The following is a 23,684-nucleotide window of genomic DNA, read 5'->3' on the forward strand; positions in this document are numbered from 1 at the left end:
TAAGGATCGAATTGAAAACCTCATCTTTTTCTAAAGTTGATTATAAATAATTCTCAGGTCAAATATCTAAGGGAATAAAATTTGAATAAAAAAGGTTCAGTGGAAATATTTTTCAGAATTTTAATCAAAATTTTCATCATGGTAAATGAGTTTAGCACTGGAAGAAAACAGATTGGGTATTCACTTAATATTTAAAGCGTTTAAAAAAGAGATTTAAAATAAAACTGCATTAAGATACACGGAAATGTCATTAAAAAAGCATAAAAAGATTGAATTAGAGAAGATTCAACTAGATTATTGTTAATATATAATTGAATAAAAAAATTAGCTGTTTTAAATTATTTATAGCACAGTCTTTATGAAAAATATAGGGTTAATCCAACACTATATCCAAATTCATTAAGCAAACATAGCATATTTTTACCTCTTTCACTTACCATTAAAATGATTTGTAAATTGCATCAATGTGTTATCAAAATTACTTACAGCATTTACTAGCTGAGTTAAGTTGTCATTAATGTTCACATTTATATTATTAAAATTCAGATTATCTGCTATAAAAAATAAATGATCAAAAAATAAATATATATGTTGTAATAAACATGTTATTTTTATTAAATAAGATGGGAAGTATGTTACTACCCAATCAACAATGAAGCTAATAATATAGTTTGTCAACTAGTAAGGACTTTAGAAAACATTAATTTTCAACAATTTTTTCTTCTGAAAATAACTAAGTAACAAGTAGCTAATTTTAAAAGAACCAAAAAAACAGGTTCTGAAAACCTGCCTTTTTTCCATCCTTCCAAAATGTTTGTTTGGGTGTGGTTTATTAATTAGATACAGGAAGAGAATTAAAATTAAAGCACTCTCTGTACCTTTGATAAAAGTTTTAAATATAGTTGTACAATATGCTTATTAATTCTTCAATGCAGGACTTCAAACTTTTTATAACATCTGAAACCCTTACTATTTGATTTTTTTCCTAGTTAATTAAACTAAACATTCATGCACAGTTATTTCAATTTCTAACTTAATTTTAATTTAAAAATATTTTTCTGTTCTAAACATAAATCTATTTTGTTAAATTGGAAGTCATTTAATAAGATTAAGTAAAGTGTTGGATCTGTCTAATTTTTAGAAGCTGTAATTTTCTACGTTGTTAATCATTTTACCATAGTCTATCACTTTAGATTTTATTAATTTAAGGGAAACAAAATCCAAACTATAAATAAGATAAATCACATGTTTTTTTTTTCATTTTAACACAATACTACATGACAGTCCACCTCCATATTTATCCATACAATAATATTTTTAATTTATAGAAATTCAGTTTGTTACTCATTTCTATAACTGTAACATAATAATTTAAAATAATAAAAATAAATCATGTTTGTATTAAAAAAAACACTTATAAAAGATAAAAGAAACATCAAATAAGTTTATTCACAATTTTATTAAAATGACACAGGCATATAATCTGCTCTTAAAGTATTGCTAAGTTTATTATTGTTTCTAGGCAAAGTGTTAGCCTTAAAGATATACTTCAGAGATTTCAGTTAAAAGTCCATTAAATAACAAAAGCCATTTTAGGTATATATAGCAGCTTTCAGATTTCCAGTTATCTATGAGCAATTAATATATAATCAAACTATATTGACTAACATATAATCAAACTGTTTTTGCTGCTTTCTAAAAGAAAAGCTTACGTGATAAAATATAAAAAAATAATAAAAAACTGAAACAGATTCCTAAATATAAACAGAAATTCAAAACCTCTTGCAAAGAGTATTTAGAATGAATGGTTTATGCAGTACTATTATCTACTTGCAGTTTGACAATCAAGATTTCATCTATGTAAAGCTTTTCAATGGAGTAACACAATATATTTATCTGGTATATAGTATTCTTGGAAAAAAGGCAATTTATTTTTTATAAAAAAAAAAAAAAATGTCTAGCTAAGTTTCTATACAGGTGGAAAACTTTGGTAATGCACAGATGTCTGATGAATTGCATATAGGCCCAGAAATTACTTTTGTATATCAATTTAAATGGCTCTAAGTTTCAAAATTTAAATTTCTTGGAGATTTTTACTGCAATGCTCTATGGAGCTGAAATTTGGATGATAAGAAAAAGCATTTGTCTGAATTGAGACATTTGAGATGTGTGTGGTGCAGAATAATAAATGTTAGATGAGAAGATCATGTAACATGAGTAAGTTAAGGAGAATTGGAGAGAACAGGAAAATGCTAAATGTGATTGAATATAGGAAACGGAACTGGATAGGACATTGTATGAGAAAAAAAATTTTATAAGTGGATGTGACAGGTTTGTTGAATGGAAGAAAAAGAAGAAATTTCAAATGATGGATTGGATTATGGAAAAGAAAAAATATGCTAAAAAAAAGTGTTTAGAAAAGGATAGATTAACGTGGAGAGCAGCAGCTGTGACAGGATCTGTCCTAATGGCAGAACACTATGAATGTATGAATGAACACTTGTAACTTATAGTGTATGTAATATCTGAAGGTGGTTCTGTAGTAGACTATGGCATCCCCTCTATTGCTCTTAACATCATTCAGCGACTTCTCCTCACACCAACAGCTGAAGTAGTGTATTTCAAAAGTCACATCAATTAATTTGCAATGACTTGCACCTATCTAATTATGATGTTACTATTGTAGTAACAAAATATGTTCTGGTAATTTATTTATTTCATGAAAGCATATGGTTTTTTTGTATGTTAAACTAAGGATTTGCTATAAATAAACAGAAGTAATGACATAATACAAAACATATGAAATGAGTTGTTTATTTATTACAGGCTATAATATTATGATTTTCTTTGACTTGGCGTAATTATTTACAAAAATTATTTCTAAATAGAATGTACGCATCAATAACTAATATTCTTTTGAGTTATATAGGCTTACAAAACTACAAGATTAAATTGTACAAAAAAATATATAAAAAATAAAGTGTTAAAGAAATGTAAATAAAAGTAATATAACTATAAACATTATTAAATTTATTCTAAAAAAAATTATGAATACTATAGAGATATTAATTTAATCAATTAAAACATTAATTCATACAATATTTTATAAACATAAAACATGAAATGATTTCATAAAAAATAAATACAGTAGAATAAATAACAGATGAAATAAATACTTAATAATTAAATTACAAATTTAAATAAATAAATAATAGCAAAAATAAATGAATATGGTAGAATAAAATATTATAAAAAAATAAAAATAATAATAAATCCAAGTCTGTATCACTTTGAGAACTAACTTTTGTTGCAACCAGTAACACATGTTCCGCATGCTGGGTTATATAGGAGTGGAGTAGAGGAGGCAATTAGGAGCAGGTTGTAGGAGGACCCACCTTTAGATCTTACATATATTATAATATAAAAACTAACCTAACAGTTTTTTTAAATAAATTCCTCGTACCTGATATCAGATTTTTAAAGCAATATTTTCAATTCATTTGGTTGACTAATATGTATAATTATAAACTTATCTTTCAATTAAAAAGATTAATATTTCTTGTAGTACTTTTGAAATTTATGGATTAGATCATGTCACAAAAGTACTGTAGGTAATTGAATCTGAAACTTAACGAAGATTCAGATTTTTTTAATCCATGATATTTAGTTAAAATCAATAACAATAGCTAAGTTAAAAACATCAATGAACTAGACAACAAAGCTAACTGAGGTGTATACACTGATTCTTACATAAATGCCAAGCTCAGTAAGGAGAAACTATCCAATTGCACTTTTTGAATGTTAGAAATAAGTATAATATTTTGAAAATTTAATTTATTCTAGAAATAGAGTTGTTGTCTATACTTCCTTATATTACTGTTTGTTGTATTTTAAGTGATAAATGTTAACCGATATAATGTAAATATATTAAATTATTTCATAATAATAAATTTTTGAATGATTTGAAAAAATAATATACGAGGGTTATTCTTTTTTCAAGGTCCGATCGATCGTGAAATAAAAACCCGCGCAAAAATCAGATGAACCTTTGCGCATATGTGTTGCTCAGTGTCTCTAGTATGACCTTCAATCACGCCGCATCACTTCGTTTAAACATGCAGCTAGCACGCAAACATGTCTACAACAATAGCATCTCCTGCCAAGAGTGAAGTGTGTGTGGTAATTTGATTTCTTCAGGCTGAGGGTTGTAATGCAGCTGAAATTCATCGACGAATAAGTAATGTGTACGGTGAAACTTCAATGAGTGACAGCAAAAGATGTTCATGATGCAGGTGGTCAGGGAAGGAAGCGAGCTTCAACCAATGATCTTATTGAGCGAGTGGATGAGGCAATTCGAGAAAATCGTCGGTTCACAATTTCTGTATTGAGTGATTCGTTTCCTGAAATTTCAAGGTCAGCTCTCTACACCATTGTGAGTGAGAGACTTCAGTACCGCAAACTGTGTGCGAGATGGGTTCCCAAGATGCTGTTGACGATCACAAAACAATGAGAATGGATGCCTCCCTAACGTTTCTCCAGCGCTACTGCAATGAAGGAGAAGATTTTTTGAACAAAATTGTCACAGGGGACGAGATATGGGTCCATTTCGAAACTGAAGAAACGAAAGAACAATCCAAACAGTGGATGCATTTTCATTCTCCCAGTAAACCAAAGAAGTTCAAGCAAACCTTCTCCAACAGAAAGTGTATGGCTACTGTGTTCTGGGACCGGAATGGAGTTCTCTTGGTGGAATTCATGGAACGTAGCACGACCATCACTGCAGCCTCATACTACGTCACTCTTCAACGTCTACGAAGGCCAACTCAGAATAAGCGGAGAGGAATGTTGTCATCAGGCATTGTCTTTCTCCATGACAAGGCTCGGCCATACACTGGAGCTGTAACAAAGAAGCTCCTGCAACGTTTTCGTTGGGAAGTATTTGATCACCCACCATAAGCCCAGATTTGGCTCCATCCGATTTTCACCTCTTTGCTCACATGAAACGCTGGCTAGGAGGACAACATTTTGGCACAGACATCGAGCTGCAGACCAGCGTAGAAACATGGATGAAAACACAGGCGGCTCCGTTCTATGACGAGGGTATTGGAAAGTTGATACCACGCTACGACAAATGTCTAAATTGGAGTGGCGACTATGTAGAGAAATAGCGTAACTATGTAAGTACTTGTTACAAATAAAAAAAATTTTTTATTTTCAGTGTGGTTTTAATTTCGTGACCGATCGGACCTTGAAAAAAAATAACCCTTGTATAATAAAAAAAAACTCACTTGTTACTGTGGCATTATCATCAATGTCATTACTATTGCAATTACTATCACTAAATTCACTAGATTCTCCCTGCTTCTTTTTTAACTGATTTACTGCAGTTTGTTGCTGTTTACTACCTACTAACATAATGAACAATAACATAAAAAAAATTATTAGTTTATAATCCAACAATAACATAAAGAACACTTTTTCAATTTGGTACAAACAGCAATGTAAAAATTAACCACAATATAATCTCATAAGTCAACCAAACTTTACCCAAAAGAAGTTATGTTAATGGATCAAAAACAGAGAGGTGAAGAATTAATTTTGGGATAAAAATTTAATGCTGAAATTACATTTAAATTTTACAAAGTGTTCTTCAAATCATACATTTTGTTTGTAACTATTAGCACACTAAATAATTTAAGCACTTTAAGTCATTATAATAATTTATAGTCATTTATAGTGTATTTAAGTATACTTAAAAAGTACATTTAAAGTATACATTTAAGTATATACTTAAAAAGTCATTTTAGGAACGCGTCCACAAACAATTTTTTATGATTTAAGTTTAAAACGATATAAAATGGAACATGCAATTTTTTTGCAGTGCTCTGTAGACATTAATATGACATATTTTTATTATTTAAGGATAACAATGCTCAAATTATTAAAATTGTAGATTTATTGCATTTTCAAACGTTTCTGACATTTGAAAAGTCATTTTGTGAATATGCCCATAGTTTGGCCAAATGTTGTAACTAGTTATGCTAGTTGGTGCTAGTGAGCAGTCATGTGAAGTTTTGTCAACAAAGAAGTCAATATTTTAGTGATTTCTGTATTCAATAATATTTTTTTCTGGTAAGTTCTTTTCAATTCATCATTTGTGTAGCATACTTCAATTGTTTATCATTACAAGAACGCCATTTTTCATTTATTTTGCCAATAACATTACGTGTGATATTCTTTAAAATATTTTGTATCTTAATTGATAACCTTGAAACCATTCAAGATGGCGTTATTTCAATATAAAGATGATCATTATGTCAAATCATCATTTCGGGAAAGGTTCTTTCATTTCGGGAAAAGGTCATTTTTGGAATGTACTTAGACAATGATGCACGTTCCTGGAATGATTAATTCATCCTCAGAATGATGTTTGATCTTTACAAGTGTGAAAAGTATTTGATTTTGTTATTTTATGTAAATTTTGTTTGTTTCAGTGACATGATGGAGAAAGATAAAAATAAAAAAAGACCAAAAAGCAGATAAACAATAACAGTTCAGCTTACTTCAGACAACATGAAAAGGCTAATGTGAGGAAATGCAAATTTCTAGGTAAAATGATACTCAAGCAAAGGGAAATGGAAAGAAAAAAAGACAGAGAATACTATCAAAGAAAAAAAGTTGAAAGACTAAATCTATAAGTGAAATAACTGAAAGAAAAGTCAAGAGAGAAAAGTATGGAAGAAAAATTCACAGAAATATAGAAAGAAAAAAGATTGCTGGCAAATATATTAAATAATAGCCCTCCAGAAACTAACAATGAAAGCGAAAATAATCCTGGTTCTTACGCATCACAAAGTTTAAAAATAAAAACTGTGAAAATAAATAGATCTACAGAACTATAAAAAGAAAAAACTCAAATCAGCAATATACAATGAAACATAGTCTGCAAAAAAATTGTGAGAAATAAAACAGCACGCAGAGAGAGAGAAGCAAAGAAAAAGATTGATTTGTCTAATAGAAACATCAACGAGTTAATGACTGTTCTCTCATTTCTGAAATAAAAAGGAAATTATTGTTTGGCGAGGTTTTAGTATCTCAGCTAAAAGAGAACTCTGAAAAGTTACAGAAAAATTCTAAAGAAAGGGAGGTATTTCAGAAGTGGGTGAGTGGCAGTCGAATTAAAAAAATATTGCTTTAATAAAGTAGCCCAAAATCTTTTGCTGCAGAACAAGGACAACCGAAATATTTTAGTTTATGACAGAAAGCCTCAAACATTCCTGATCAGTAAAAGTGTTCATGAAAAAATTCAGTTTTTTTGAAAAAGATGATGTTAGAAGAATGTGTCCTGGTAAAAAAGACTGTATCAAAGGAGGAAAACAAAAGCGTTTGCTTTTAGATAGTGTAAAGAATTTACATGCTAAATTTGTCACTACAACAGCAATTGAATTGTCCTATGCTACTCTTCTAAGAGAAAAGGCATATTGGGTTGTCTCTCAAATAAAAGATTGTGGCGCTTGTGCGTAAAACATGAAAATTTTTAGTTCAAACTAAACAAACTGAACAGAGATTGGGTGATTTGGAATACAATTCTACATCAACAATGATGATTCAAGCATACAATTGTGATGGTACCTCGTATGATTGTATGTTTGGTACATGTTTGACTTGTGGAAAAATTGAATTGGACCCTGGCAGCAATGAAGATGCAGTAGATTACTGTCAGTGGCAAGTGACAAAAAAAGACAGAATAAAAGGCGAGAAGAAAGTTGTGAAGATTTACTAAAAAATGTTACTGTTACAAGCTCAGTGAAGAATCTGAAAAAATCCATAGCTGAAGATATTTTTGATATAAAAAAACATTTGGCATGAATGAAAACATATTTCATATGGCATGAATGAAAACTTTAAGGCAGAGCGAGAAGTTCAAGATCCTTTAGTTGAGACACAGATTTAGGTACAAATAGATTTTGTTTTGCTGAAAATTGTATGACTAAATACGCAAAAGAAATACAGTCTATACACTTTGGAGCATCTAAAGGCCAACTTACCTTCCACACAGGCATCTTTTACTTGAAAAATAATGATTTGATACTGACTGGCCGTTTGCAACTGTGAGTAATAATCTTGACCATCAGGCTCATGCTGTTTGGGGTCACTTAAAGCCAATTCTACAGAAACTTTTAAGTACAAGAGAAGGTGTCCAAACTCATCATATGTTTTCAGATGGTCCTACCCCGCAGTATCTAAACCGTACAGACATTTACTTATGGATAAACACTCTGATAGACCATTTTCCACAAATTACATCTGCATCTTGGACTTACAGCAAGCCTGGACACAGTAAAGGACCAATGGATGGTGTAGGTGGCTTACTGAAGAAGAGAGCTGATGATTACGTTTTAAAAGGAAAAGATGTCCAAACAGCTCCATATTTTATCAATTATTTGATAAGTCAATGGTTTTAGTTCAAGAAGTTACCAAAGACAAAAACAAGGCTGTGAAGAACTCATTACCTGAAAAATTGGATGCCATACATGGAATCATGAATGTAACTAAAATAAAGTGGCAGAAAGCATTGGACGTACTGATATTATATCAGCATGTGAGATTTTTGAAGACAGTAACATTGGAGGCTTTTGCAAGGACTATCCAAATAAAGAACCAGAAGTTCCTATAGACATGGAAGTTTCTCAAGAACCACTGTCTTTGAAATTTAATAGAGCAAGCATTTACCATGATGTGTATGGTACCAGCAGCTCAGATGAAGAAAATTTGTGAACACTTTCAGACTGAGTCCATGTATGTGAAACGAACTTCATGCTGTTAAATCCTAAGATCAGGTTAAGGAAAATTTATAACCTAATTTAATTTTTCCTATGGTATTTTTGCTCATAAATGTACTGACCAAAAGAAAAAAAAACCCGTTATGTATAGATATGCTGCAATTGCAAGCACCTCAGTTGATGAAGATGGTGATGTAAAAGTCACCTTTTTACGTTGTCAGTGTAATTCGGCCAAGATGTTTAAAATTGAAGAAAACGTTTTGTATATTGCTTTTCACCAAATCGTGAAAATTCTTTCGATCCCTCAATCGCATAAAAAAGGTAGAGGTAATTTTTATTATTTTCAAGAAGACATTGATATTTTTGAGAAATAAACACTTTTTGATTCCTATTTACTTTTAATTCCTACCCATTTAAGAATTTTGTTTTTTTATAATAAATGTTTAAAAAATACTTATACGCATATTAAAAACTGTCATAGTTTATTAGATTGTACAAGTGTAAAAGTGTGATACTCTATTTTTGTAAAATTGATGTCAACTTTCGATCTCTATTAGTTTTATTTGTAAGATGCAATTGACCAAAGTGTATCCTAAGTACTATAAAGATTTGATTTTGATGAGATGTGTATTATTTGTGCCATTTAACATTACAATCTTAACTGTTGATCATAATTGTCATTCAAAGAATGCTGTTGTCGTTCAGGAAACATCACTGTTGTTTACAGGAACATTGGAAAAAATCAAATAATTCTGTATTTATTTATATATCGGTTAAAATTTCTATAAAGATAAATAAATATTTTACCAACTTACAACTTCATATGACTCTCTCTAAGTACGGCTTAATGAACTTGGCTATACAAAAATCCATACAGATTGGTTTTCATATCTCAATCTCCATTTTCTCCAATTAATAATTGCATATTTTACAATTTTAAATAATTATTGTAGTGTTACATTCTAAACACCATTCCTTTTCTAAATTTTTAAAAACCGTTCCCGAAATGACTAATATTTGCCCCACATTAACAATTTTATGCAATTCCTATAGAAAAAATAACTATTTGCTTCGCCATTTTCAAAATAATTTTAGGACATATATGTTGCTTATTCTGTAAATTAAAATTAATGTTCAAATGTAAATTATTTTTTTGAAAATTTGGAATCCGAAAATGCTCATCTCTCTTCCTCTGATTTTGACTATTGTAGAGCAACTTAATGTCAATTTTTTTAAAACTAACAATTTGTAAAATTACTCATTTTATTATAATTAATATTTACATTAATAGATGTAAAAAATGTAATCTAACAGTGCTCTGGATTTGAATATCATTGAAGTTAGCATTTTTACAAAATTAATTTCTTGATAAAAAAAAACATTAATAGCAACTGGTTTTTAAATCTGTAGTAACAAAAATAATAAATAATAACACAGATATTCACCTGAATGATATGAATGTAACAGTGATGCAACACAGATACAGGTTTAACTTTATTATAAAAAGTAAATGTATACCTGAATTCCCAATTATTTTCCATTATCAGTTAAGATAAGGTATAAATATTTTTTAAATAAAATAATTGAGATCATTAAATTAATAAAAGTTAACAGTACTAAATTAATTAAATTAACATCTTTTCACCATATATTACAACTAAAAAATATTATAAAAATGTTTTTAATGGGTAAGATGTTTTAATGTAAGCATCTTAAATGATACTGGAGAATATAAAGATAGGGACAGAAGAGGAATGGAGAAAGGAATGAGTCAAAATGATGTCACTAACTCCACGGCTAACCTAAGAAGAGAAAAGTGATGCAACATAGAAAAAAATTTACTAAGATTAAATTACAACAATAAAACATAAAAATACACGTACCAGAGTTCATCGAGTTAATTATTCCATTATTTGTAACTAACTCTTCAACAGCCTTTTCAATATTACCATTATGTTTTTTAAAGCTAGCAGAGCCATTTGAGGATCATAACCAAGGGAAGACACCTACAAAACAAGAAAATAGTAATCGATAATAAAAAAATAAAATAACAAAGTAAATAAAAGTAATAACTAAAAATTATAAGTACTGGGTGTACAAAAACGAAAATATTTTTTGTTTATAATTTGTTATATATCTCTTGGATTAGGTGCACAATGTTGATTTAAGGTTACAATAAAAGAGTAAAAAGGGCAGTTTTAGTTAAATTTTCTGTTTTGCAGTTTGCTAAATATGAATCTTCAGTACAGTTCAACATGTATTTTGTAAAAAGTTTAATTGTGATCTTGCAAATGACAATATCATTTGTTGATACAATAATAAGTTTGAAAAGAGTAAGGGACAACCAAGGGTGTCTGAAGAAAATGTTCAATGTGTAAGGAAGTTTTTCCAATGTAATCCTTAAAATCTATTAGGAAGGCGCTCTGGTTGTGAATTAATGATGCTGGTGATTACAGTGTGGTAATGCTTACATATGTGTCCGTACTGTTTATAGCTATTATAGGCTTTGAAGTCTACTAACTGTGCTGCATGTGCCAACTTCGCATTGAAATGTTGCATGAAGAGGTTCATGATGATTTTCTTGATCATATTGTATTAAGTGGTGAGTCGACATTTCATTTTAATGGAAAAGTTAAAACATAATAATTGTATCTGGGGGTTAGAAAATCCGAACAAACCCTTACAATGCGAAAGGGACTCCCTGTAATTAAATGTTTGTGTGATATCCTGATGGCAAGTTTAGAGGTCATTCTTTTTCATTCAAGCAAGCGTAACAGGAATTGTTTATTAGATATGCTATGTACATGACTCTTTTGTTGATTACAAGGTGGACCAGAGAATATTATTTGATAGTATAAGGTGCACAAGGTCCTCAAAAGCATAACTCTATTTGGGATTGACTGAATGACATTTTCCCCAACTGCTGGACTGGTCGGCATAGACCCAATGACAGAACTTGTTTACATCTAAAGTCATCTGATCTGACCTCATATGATTTTTTTCTTTGGGGTTTTACAAAGAATTTTGTCCAGTGGCCTCAACTACATTTAATCTATTTGATTTGAGGCAAAAAGGGTTGAAAGAGATATTTCTATTACACCAGACATGATGATTAAAATATAGCATGAACTCTCCTATGGTTGGATGTGTGCTGCATGACAAAAGGTGCTCACATTGAACACTTGCTGGGAAAAACTGTCAGAATTACTATTTCATTTTACTTATGATTCATTATTGTAAGTCTTTCTGAATGTCCTATATATTACATAATATTACGTTAGCAGTAGACCATGAGTTACTGATCATATCCATTCACATTGGTCAAATTCTTCTCTGACATATACCTTACTTAAAATATCTGCTGTACGTGAATTTTTATTCTTACATCTCAATAGAGGTGTTAGGAAAGGATGCTGCCTGTTACTAAGACTGTTCAACATTTACATAGAAGATATGATAAGGAATATATTAGAAGAAAAAAGAAAGAGGAATAAGTATAGCAGCACGAAAAAGAAGATGCATAAGGTTTGCTAATGATATGATAATTCTAACTGATATCAATCTGGAGGTAGGAAAGAAAGAGTACTGAATGAAAATAAATATAATACAACCTAAAGTAATCGAAATAAACAAGAAAGAGCGATTAGTAATACGAACAAGTGAAGGAAAGATAGAAAAAAAATTAAAATAAAAAAATGAAGAGGTGTCAAATTAAAAGTAATATTCATATGTACGCAAAATCATTATATGTTTTTCCATCTAATTTGATCAGTAGCATAATTTTAATTTTATTACCAAATAAAAAAAATCAATGTTAAAGGTGTGGGAGTAATGCTAGTTTATGCATTTGTTTGCATGTGATATTAGTTTATCCATGAAGTGTTATTTACTTGTATAATAATTCTTTTAAAGTGACTAAAAGATAAATTGTAATGTTAGTCCAGTAGCAAAAAATCCTGCATGTACAGTATCTATGAGTCGGGTTATAAATTAATACCAAATTTTCTGTTGATGGTAACATTTCAAACGACTTAAAAGTGAATATACATCTGATAACATTTAAATAAGCTCTGAAACAGAATATAATTGTAAATAACAATCCAGGGATATTTTTCTATGTCATAATCAACCTCTAATAATACATCTGATTGCAAAGACCCTGTAAAAGTGAGAAACAATGCTTAATTCAGTCAAGCAGGGGAATTTAAATTGTATTTCGTTCTGAATAATTTTTAATTATTTTTTTATAATAGGTACAAAGATATAAAAAAAAAAAAATATTGTATAGAAACTTTTTTAACTTTTTATTAATATTCACATTTTTAAGTTATATCTTTCATTTATATTTACTTTACATTATCTTCTATATATAATGATTGTTTAACAATCAAAATTTGAATCTAATTTTTAGATTTTTATTTCTGTTAACAGTTCTTGAATAATTTATCTTTTAATAATTTTACTATAATCCTTTTTTATATGTACATAAATACACAAAAATACTGTAGTGCAGTTGAAATCAGAATTTTGGCAAAAAAACAACAGATTGCTTTAATATTCTTTATACAACATGATCAAAATGCTCTTAATCTGCAATATAATTAAAAGGTTTTCATAAAGAATCCTAATTATTTTTGTAATAACTTCTTTTAAAATAAAAATTAGAGTTGTGAAAACCATATATATAAATATATAATGTATATAATCAGAAAGTTGAGCTTTAGCAAATGGTAGCTAATTCACAAGGAGCACACAATCACTTCCAAATATAACACATGTAAACAAGTACAGCTTCAATCATGTATCCTGGTTATTTGAAAACCATGTCTGAAAAGAAGTTATTCATTTTAAATTACTGGTAATGTACTCTAGTATTTAAACAGGTTCCAAAATACGATACAATTACTAACTTTTATGAGGGCTATCTGGATAATAAATTCAGAATAGTTATTGAAAAACAGAAACTGATAAAATAAAAAAATAAAATTTGTTATATATATCTTATAGTTATTTTTCTACATAATTGCTGTCCAAATTAAGGCAAGTGTGATATATGTAAACAAGTTTTTGAATACCCTTGTCATAAAACTCTAACATCTGTGAATTAAGCCAGGTATAATGTTTTTCAACTTCTCGTCATTTTCAAAACATTGCGTCACTAACCATTTTCCATTTTTGAGAAAAGGTGATATCACTGGAAGCCAAATCAGGGCTGTATATGGAGGATGGTTAAACATCTCCCATTTGATACTGTTGATTTAAGGTTGAGTGCATACGGCAGTATGCAGATTGCCGTTGTCATGAAGAAAACAATGCTTGAACTCAGCATGTCGCGTTGTTTGTTTTGTATGACCTTTCTCAATTTCTGCAACGTCTCACAATAAGTTTCAGGATTATTTCAGTTCAAGGTTATTTAGAAATTAACTTCTAGGACTCGGTATTGTGAGGAGTTGAAAAACAGTGTTGTTACCTGGATTAATTCAGACAGTAGAGTTTTATGATGAGGGTATTCAAAAACTTGTTTACAGATATGACAAGTACCTTAATTTAGATGGCAATTATGAAGAAAAGTAGCTAAATAAAAATAATAATATAAATTTATATATATATAATTTATAATAAATTTATTTATTTATTGGTGTTTTTTTTTTTTTTAAACGATTCGGAAGTTACTTTCTGAACAGCCCTCGTAGAACTTACATTTCAAAAAAATATATTTCCCTTTTAAAACAAAATTATAAAGTTTCATTTGGAGATAAAGATTGCATATCCTTTTATAAAATGTTCTGAGATTTTGTGTGATAAAGTTTCTTTAATTTACTGGAACTGTAAGGTAACAAGAAACAATCTATGACTTTAATTCAGCTTCTAAAAGGTGACTTACTTTGATGGTAAACAAACTTTTATATTGTAATCTGCTTCAGCCTTTTGGTTAACTGCCAAAATGCTATTACTTGGATCCTTAAAAATAAAACATCCTTAATATCAGTGGAATTTAAAATTTTTTCCAGAAACAGTAGTTGAAGAATGATAGATAAAAAAAGGAAATAAAGAAAAGTTCAAAGAATCAGGACATCTGAAATGTAAATGTTAGGTTGAAATCAATATGCAGCAATAATTGTTTCAAAACAAACAAAAAAAAGTTAAATAACAGGTTTTTATTCATTCAGCAGATAATTAAAAACCATGAATTACACCAATATGCTTACCTGATTAATAAGTTCTTTAAAAAAAGGACTGTCAATATTGCCAGACAATGCCGCTTGCAATAACTCTGGTTGTTGATGTATTAAATTTATTGCATCATTTACAGCATTATTAGTGTGGCTTAAAGCTTTGATCGCCATAAAACGAGAAAATCCCATCGCTTCTAACTGTTTAACTAGTCTAGATTCCACATACTGTTGACCATCTGAACAAAGACCCAATATTTTCTTTTCCCAAGAGGAAGAAATAAAAATTAAGAATAATGAAAACTGCTTCATTGTAACATAAATATTACAATATACAGCAGTTATTAATCCTGGACCTAATCAATAATACTAACTGTATTATTCATATAAGTGTCTCATTGAATTGGTATGGTCATTAGTTATTAATAAATAGCAGCAAACTAACTTTAACTTGAAAGCTCTAAGAGAACAACTTTATTAAATGTCACTTTGGCTGTTGATCTTATTTCATATCTTCTCAACTATTTAATATTTAACAATCTAAACTATTTATATTTTATTTTCTAAACTATTTACACTAGGGTTGAGTACTTTCAGTCAGCAATCAAATTTAATATGGCTCTGAATTTTTTTAATGGTTTTGTCAGTCATAGTGATTTTTGGGATGCACTGAGCATTCAACATCTTGAATGGAATATATACGACCATGTTTAAATTCAGCAGCCCACTTTTCTACAGTCAAAAATGAAAGGGAAGAATCTTTTTTTAAGTGGAAGCTAACTCTTCTTTTAAAACAAAGTACTTTACATCAGCTTGAACTTCAACTTTAACTATGTTATCATTGTCATTGTCATTGTTGATAATATGCATACATTATTAAAATATTCTATCAAGCAGCATGTATGCTATGTAAACTTCTATATTAAGATTTCATAGAACACTAATTTTGACTATAAGTATGAAAGTTTCTTATTTTATAAGTAAAATTTAATAGATTGCTTTACTTTATAACTTTTAATTATACAAGGAAGAGGTATGCCTACATACTTACTTAAGGTACTATATTATAAAAAACAATATCAGCAAAATAAGTTTTTTTATAATGAAATGTATAAAAGAAAAAAATCTTCTTCCATCACACTTAGTTTTCTTTTTCTCTAATTTCATCCCGTTCTTGTCTTCTTTTTTGTATATATTCGACAGCTGAATTTACACAACCATTAGTAGCTTGTCAATTCTGGCTTCAACTGGAGTAAAACCTAAGAAAAATATGAAATATTAAGTAATAGATTATTAGTATAAGTAACTTCTATTATGTGGGGGCTTGTTTTTAATACAAGGGACTCAATCAAAACTATTCTGTTCAATGAGATTGAAAAGCTGATAATTCCACAATGTATGAAACATTTCACAGACCAACTTCTGATATTTCATAGTTGTAGAGTAGATATAAAAAAAATGTAACAGCCCAGGCTGCATTTAACAAATCAGTTTTATAGATAACTGTTTAAAACAATGTTGGGTGCAGTTTCTCATGTTGGTATTTACTTGTTGTTGAGTTTACACATGTTGGTATTTACTAATTGGATCATGCCATGACATTTTGACTGAAAAATTGAACATGCATTGAGTTACAGCAAAGTTTGTTCCTCATTTGATGACCAAACAGCAGAAAAAACATCAAGTGGACGTTTGCCGGCAACTTCTTGAAGAACCCAATGATGATGTAACATTCATGCAAAGGATCATAATGGGAGATGAAAGTTGGTTATGGCTACGACATTGAAACAAAAGTTCAATCATTAAAAAATCACACATTACAAAAACTGCTACCAACACTTAAACACGTTGCACTGAAATAACAATAACACGAAAACTAAATGAGAAATAAACAATCCAAGAACATGTGCTTACAGAGGAGGTTATGTGAAACACAATGCTGCCAACCACATGTCACTAAATATCTCCACTGGGGCATGTAATTAAAAACGTTTGTTTATTTTCTGAGTAGACCTCATATGAAGCATACACAAAGAAAAGAAAAATGCAGGAAGCATTTGAAGAATGAACATGGAAGAGATTGGAGAAGATTAAAGGACAGACTAAATGAAAAATGAAATTATGGAAAGAGTAAACAAGAATAGAACATAATAAAAACAATTATAAATAGTAAAGCTGACTGTAATGTGTCATGAAAGGAGAATTGGTTAAAATAGTATTAGAAGGATCAGCAGTTTTATAAAAGAGAGGCTAGAAAAATAAAAAATTGTAGAAAGTCTAATGGAAATGGGAGCTCTTGGGATTGTAAGTTTAGTAGGAAACAGATGAGAATGGAGATGAACATGTTGCAAGGAACGTGGCTCAAGGTTCACCATATAAAAATGATGTGAACATATCATGTATCATCTACATCAGTTTATTATAATATTTAATTATATTAATCTTATCAACAAAGATAAGGAATACTGATTATACATCAGATACATTTTACTGTAGATTTACAAATTTTTCAAACCTAAACAAATAAATATTAATTTTCAGTATTATTGATTTCACTGCGGAACTAGTATAGAAATCCATTAACAAATTGCAAATGGTATATAATCCAAATTAATATATAACTTCATGTAGTCATCATATTTCGATAATATTTTGTCCATAATGTAATAGCGGGGTTTCAAATAGTCATTGTTTTGGAATAACCATGATAAAGTCATGAAGTATACATAAAAATATTCTTTCAAGAATCTAGGAGTCACAGGGCAACTCCTTTAGTTGTCAGCAGATAGCAAGACATTATTCATTTTCTTGCAATAAAGACAGAGAATGTCTAGTGTAATAATTAAAATGCTATAGTGATCCATTCTTTTAAATGGCTCAAATTTCAAATTTTAACAGGAAATACTTGTTATTTGCGTAAATGAAGTCGAGGATTCAAATGTATCACCTTTGGAGCTGAAATGTTATTACTCTGATCAGAAGATCCAGACAAAGAACACACAGATGTATCACAACCGTTCTCACAACTGTTGATCAAAGATTTAGTCTGTAGAGTCAAAGTACCACCGGGAGATAAAAAAGCTTTCAGTAAAGGCTGAGAATTCCTTATCTTAATTATTTCATTACACTGCTTTGCTTTATTGTGCAAAGTCACAATAGCCTTTCAGCCTATATTGCCATGTCCAAAAAGTTTTTTTACACACATCACAAAAAGCATGTATCTCTCTTCTCAACAAACTGAATTTTGGTTGTAAGTTTATATCTAACCACTGATCATTAAACGGCCTTTTTTTATGCTATTTAAAAGCAATTAATTACTAAAAATACAAAAAAAGAAATTCATGGTGGTTTTAGAGAAATTTCAAAAAACAGTTAACAACCTTTAAATTTTTCAATGGTAACCTTTTGTTAAAATGTCACCAGTGAATAAATTAACTGCAATTAGGAATATACCTCCTTTAATATAAAATAATAATTGGGGGAATGTAAGTAAGAACAGGACATGTTAATGGCTGCTTGAAGCACGTAGTTGCAAAGTGCTGGGTGATGGAGGTTATTTTAGGTCATATTATGCAGAATTGTAATCTCTTGAAATCACTTTTCATTAATACATATAGAATGGTGCAAAATTTAAAAATAAACCACAACATGAAGAACACATCGTCCTACATTATGAGTTAAATCTTATGGTTTATGAGTATGTCAATACTCATAAACCGTAAGATACATTTAACGATTGTTTCCCAGATTCTATATTACATTTCATTAAATTTTTTTTTAAATATACTTTTTCGTATATATAATTTAAAATATTTTAAATAATCATGATGACCAAAGTTTTATTAATCCTGATTTTACAGAACTATCTTATAAAATCGTTTTTTTCAATTTCTTAGTTTAATTAACAAAGAATAAATGTAACAGATAAATAAATAATTATTATTAAAAAAAGTCTTACGTACCAAATTCAACAAGTTCACAAAGGCTTGTGTCATCAACTTTAAGTAAAGCTAATTCATGCTGTGTTTCTTCAAGAATTTTTCTAGCTTCAGAATGTTTATTTTGATGAAATAAAACGATACCTTGAAGTAAATGTAATCTCATTAGAAGTGCTGACTCATTTCCTAAAAAAAAAAAAAAAAATATTTAAATAAATATAATTACAAATAGCATGAGAAAATGTTAAAAGATTTTCCAGCAGATAAATTTAATCAGCTAGGAAATTTTGACAGGTGAATGAAACCGTTCTGAAAATTTTAATTACAAAATATAAAAATGGGTAAATCCATCTTAATAAATGATTAAAAAATGTAGTTTGCTTAAAAACTGCTATAGGTCTTGTTAAATTTTACATTAGGAAAAAGATATTATATTTTTCCCTTTACGTCATTAATACAAATTCCATAAACAATTTAAATTCCCTGTACACTATTTTTGCAGAAAAATTACACAATGATGTAACAGAGATGATAAAATTTCATGATTATGTTTCTAAGTTGATTATAAAACTAAACAAAATTAGTGAAACTAAATAAGGTTTTTATTTTAAAGGTGAATAAATATATAGTTAGAATCTTGCAATTTTATGTTCCATGCTAACTGTCTACTTAAATAAAAATAATATTTTCAAAACTTATAAATATTTATAAATAAAAGGATAACCCCAGTACAAAAATGTTGATTCATATTTTATAATTATGATAATGTACTACTATGCCAGTTTTGAGATTGAATTGTATCAAATATCAGCTCCCTGACAAATCATTAAGTTACAATAACTAATATAAGAAGTGTAAGTTAAATGAGAATAAAAGAAAATATACAAAAAAAAAAAAATACCCCGTAAATCATAAACTTAATAGAAATTTTTCCCAGTATATAAATTCTTGCTTCAAAAAAGTTTTATAAGGATAAAACCATAGTATGTAGTGAAGTTAAAATAGGATTTGCAAAATAAAAAAAAAAAAATTATTTTAACCATCTTTTTTTTCCAATCTGATTCAAAACTGAATAAAAAAGTAAGATGCTAATAAACAGCAGAATTAATAATGCATGTAGTGAATTGAAGAGATTTAGCTGCAGAATGAAAATGAATAATAGTTAAAATTAAAATGTTAAAGTTAAAATTAAAGTACAAATGAGGTTGTCAATTTTAACTGATTGTGAAAAATCCAATCAATGCCAAAAATAATTTTACAGTATGCAACATTATAACCACTGTTAGTACGGACACTGAATATAAATTAACCGATGACTTTTGATTAGTTACTTTCGCTATATTTATAGTTTTTTTCCAGTTATTTTACTGTAATATTTGCAATAAATATTCAATGAAATTAATAACTGCAAAGTATGATGTTCAAAGTGTACCTGCTAGGCAATAACTTGGTAAGTAATGTCCCTAATCAACACTCTTCCAATAATTATACTGACTATCATTTAATGTGGGTGCTGATTTTAAAACAGAATGATTTATGAAAAATTATAAATGCTGTTTTGCCTAACAGCAAGAACAACAAAAGTTACTGCTGGAATATTCTGTAAAAATTGGAAAAAAATACATAGATGAATTATCAAAAGGTTAAGTAGAAATAGAATACTACTTTGTTTTTGCTTGACCAATGAAGTAAGCATTTACAAATTCAACACTGCTGTGCGTAATCCTAAAACTAACCAACTAGTAAAAAAAAAAAAAGATTCTGATGTATGCATGAGTTATCAGAATACACTAATAAAGTTTACTCTGATGGGAAAAAAGCAGTTTGTTCAGTGGTCATGCAATAAACCTAATTGCTGAAGTAATTATGACGAAAAAGTCTCCTAAAAAGATGAAAGTGAACAAATCTGACAATAGTCTGTATTCTAAAATGCAGAATAATTAGTCTTACTCTTTATTTTATTTAATTTTGACAAAATACATCTCTATTTACGACAAGTGACTGGTAAACCAATGTTGTAAAAAAAATATGGGGGAAACTTTATTAAAATTTACAAATAAAAAATTACTTTTAACATTTTATCATAAATGACACTACTTTAAGGGAAGAATTAAAAAAAGTTCTGTTATTTTCATAGACTATCCTAGAATTGTTTTTTCTCTAAAACAAAAGAGAAATTAACAAAATAAAAGAAAAAAAACATAATATTTTTAAAAAAAAATTATGACTGAAAATTTTTCAGGTATATTTTATTCTGCCATGGATTTAAGAGAACTTAAAAGAGTTTGGCCAAAACATTCAATGATCTGAAGAATGTGGGTTTCAAAATAGTTGGCCTCCATATCCTAAAAATAATAGTTATAACTGGTTATCTATCCTTCATATGGGCAAAATTTTACTTTACTCGGTTTTTAGTGTTACCCAACAAACACCAATAGATATGACCACACTTCATTTCTAATTTCTTAATTGATTTTTTTTTTTTTTGTTTTTTAGTCAAGTAACTGGAAGCAGATGCAGCCAGTTGTGTTACACATACAATAACAGTGGCTGTGTTGGTTAAATCACCACATCGTACACAATCGCACCTCTTAAAAACTCGAAATTCTAAAAAACCTGAAAGTGATTTTTAGATATTTATCTTAAGAGTATTTGCAAGACCCAGACTAGTGAATATCTTGTTTAGTATAGTCGGAAATGGAGAAAACTTGCAATCATTGTTCAAATTTTTTTTACATTTCTTCACCTCTTTCCATGATCAAATTTAAAAAAATCTAGAAATTGGTTTTCAGATATTTACATGAAAATTACACCTGTCCTTTGTATAAGTAAAAATCTATTTTCCAGTTCCTAGCATTACCCAACAAACACCACTAGGAAGTTACTTCATTTCTTCTTCTTTTTTTAATTTTATTGTTTTAGTCACTTGAATATTCTGTTTAGTAAAGTTGGAAATGGAGAAAATTTCTAATCATTGTTCAAAATGAAGATTACACATACCAAAACTTAAGTTAATATCTTCATTTGTTAATAAAAAAAAAAAGAGTAAATTTTATTGTTACTCCAATTTAAACTAAGAATTTCAAAAAATCCTTTCTTAGTGTGCACCATAAAAAGAACATGTATACATATTTTCATCAATTTATCTTCACAAGTGTTTGCTGGGTGTTGATTATAGATCACTCATGTGACATGTTTTATATATATAGTAGCAGACTTGTCATGGCTTTGCCCATGCTATATGGTTACTTGTGTTTTCCATCATGGTCAGGGAATGTTTAGCCAGTCAGGGCTCACTTCAGTTGTCTTTCCCGTCAAGTCATTTCATTAAACTCATGCTTGTGAGAATAATAATGTTAACTAAAAATAAAAGCCTGTTCAATTTATAAAAACTATCAGTGTATTGTAATTTATTTACAGCAACAGTTTGGGCAATACAGGCCTTAACTTTGAATGATCTACAAATATGGGTTTAAAATCAGTTGGCCTCCATCTTAAAAATATAATTATAACTGGTTACCCGTATGACATTTTGCCAGGTTCATAACATTACCCGACAAACACCAGTAGGAAGTGACTGTACTTATTTTCTCATTTTTTTTTAATTACCTTTATTTTATGTGTTTTAGTCAAGTAATTGGAGGTAGATGCAGTCTGTTGCGTTGAACATACAGTTAGTGGTTGTGTTGGTTGAGCTGCCGCACTGTTCACATTGAACCCCTTAAAAAATCGAAATTGAAAAAACCCAAAAATAGTTTTTAGATCTTTATCTGAAAACTATTTGAAAGCCCCAATCTAATGAATATCTTGTTTTGTATAGTTGGAAATGAGAAAAATTTGCAAGAATTGTCAAAACTTTTTTCAATTTTCGTTACTACTTTCAAGATTGAATTTTGTAAAATCTAGAATTGGATTTTAGATATTTACATAAAATTTACACACAAAAAATCTGGTTGATTTCTTCATTTATTACCAAGAAAGTACAATAAAAAAAAGGCTCTTCAAAAATAAATTTTAAATCCATTTTAACCCTTTAACATGGAAATTAAAAAATCTAAAAATTAGCTTTAAAACATTCACATGAAGATTAGACACACTAAAAATCAAGTTGTTATCATTTGTTACTGAAAATTTAAAAAAAAAAATTGTAAATTTCATTGATACTCCATTTCAACCCTTTAAACTTGGAATTTAAAAAAATCAATATACAAATTTTCATTAATTTATCTTCAGTAGTTTTTACTAGGTGTTAATGAATCAGCCAGTTAGGACAAGTTGCTTTATAGTTACAGAAGATATAAATATTCAATATTTATACAAATATTTACTACAAAAATATTGGTATGTTTATAAAAACACAGGTTATTTAAAAAAAAACAAAATTTTATTTGATGATCCAGGTCGATTGTTGAATCAGAATCTCTTAGAAAAAAAAACATTTTATTTCAAAATTTAACCGATTATATTTGGCATTTAAATCACCTCTTTGGTGGACATACTTTTTATGATTAAATTAATGATAAGCCTCAGAAATATTTTTTCTCTACAGAATAAATTTAAAACATTAATATAAGCAGGATTAGTTTTTAAAGCTAAATCAAATAAATATTAAAAACAAGAGGGCTGACTACCAGAAAAATTAACATTTCTAAACTGTTTTTGAAAAAAATTACCAAGAAGAAAATGCAGACAATCTATAAAAAAAGATAAGTGCACTTTTTAACTGCTTAATAATCATCATCAATAATAAAGTTTTCAGAAACTACTGCACTGACACAACTTATACATTA

The 23,684-nt window shown here is 28.7% G+C and overlaps 2 protein-coding genes across 6 annotated transcripts in view; both read right to left on the reverse strand.

Moving 5' to 3' along the window:
- LOC142330640 (rapamycin-insensitive companion of mTOR-like) overlaps positions 1-15,148 on the reverse strand; it is a 56,512-nt gene extending 41,364 nt beyond the window's left edge. Inside the window, exons 1-3 of the mRNA XM_075376084.1 lie at positions 14,993-15,148; positions 10,708-10,789; positions 5,289-5,405 (exon numbers count right to left, since the gene is read on the reverse strand). Coding sequence (XP_075232199.1) covers positions 5,289-5,405; positions 10,708-10,789; positions 14,993-15,148 — 355 coding nt within the window. The remainder of the gene's footprint in view (positions 1-5,288; positions 5,406-10,707; positions 10,790-14,992) is intronic.
- Positions 1-23,684, reverse strand: part of LOC142329873 (NEDD8 ultimate buster 1-like) — a 72,623-nt gene that overhangs the window by 10,664 nt on the left and 38,275 nt on the right. For 3 of the 5 annotated variants that reach the window (XM_075374757.1, XM_075374760.1, XM_075374761.1), the window contains exons 7-10: positions 18,919-19,080; positions 16,008-16,215; positions 10,667-10,789; positions 438-554 (exon numbers count right to left, since the gene is read on the reverse strand). In XM_075374757.1, the coding sequence (XP_075230872.1) occupies positions 16,166-16,215; positions 18,919-19,080 (212 nt within the window). In that variant the 3' untranslated portion in view covers positions 438-554; positions 10,667-10,789; positions 16,008-16,165. Of the gene's footprint in view, positions 1-437; positions 555-10,666; positions 10,790-13,594; positions 13,611-16,007; positions 16,216-18,918; positions 19,081-23,684 lie in introns of those variants that run through there. The other 2 variants (XM_075374758.1, XM_075374759.1) reach the window with 2 other exon arrangements.

This window comes from Lycorma delicatula, chromosome 9, assembly GCF_047948215.1.
Source record: "Lycorma delicatula isolate Av1 chromosome 9, ASM4794821v1, whole genome shotgun sequence".
NCBI lineage: Eukaryota > Metazoa > Arthropoda > Insecta > Hemiptera > Fulgoridae > Lycorma > Lycorma delicatula.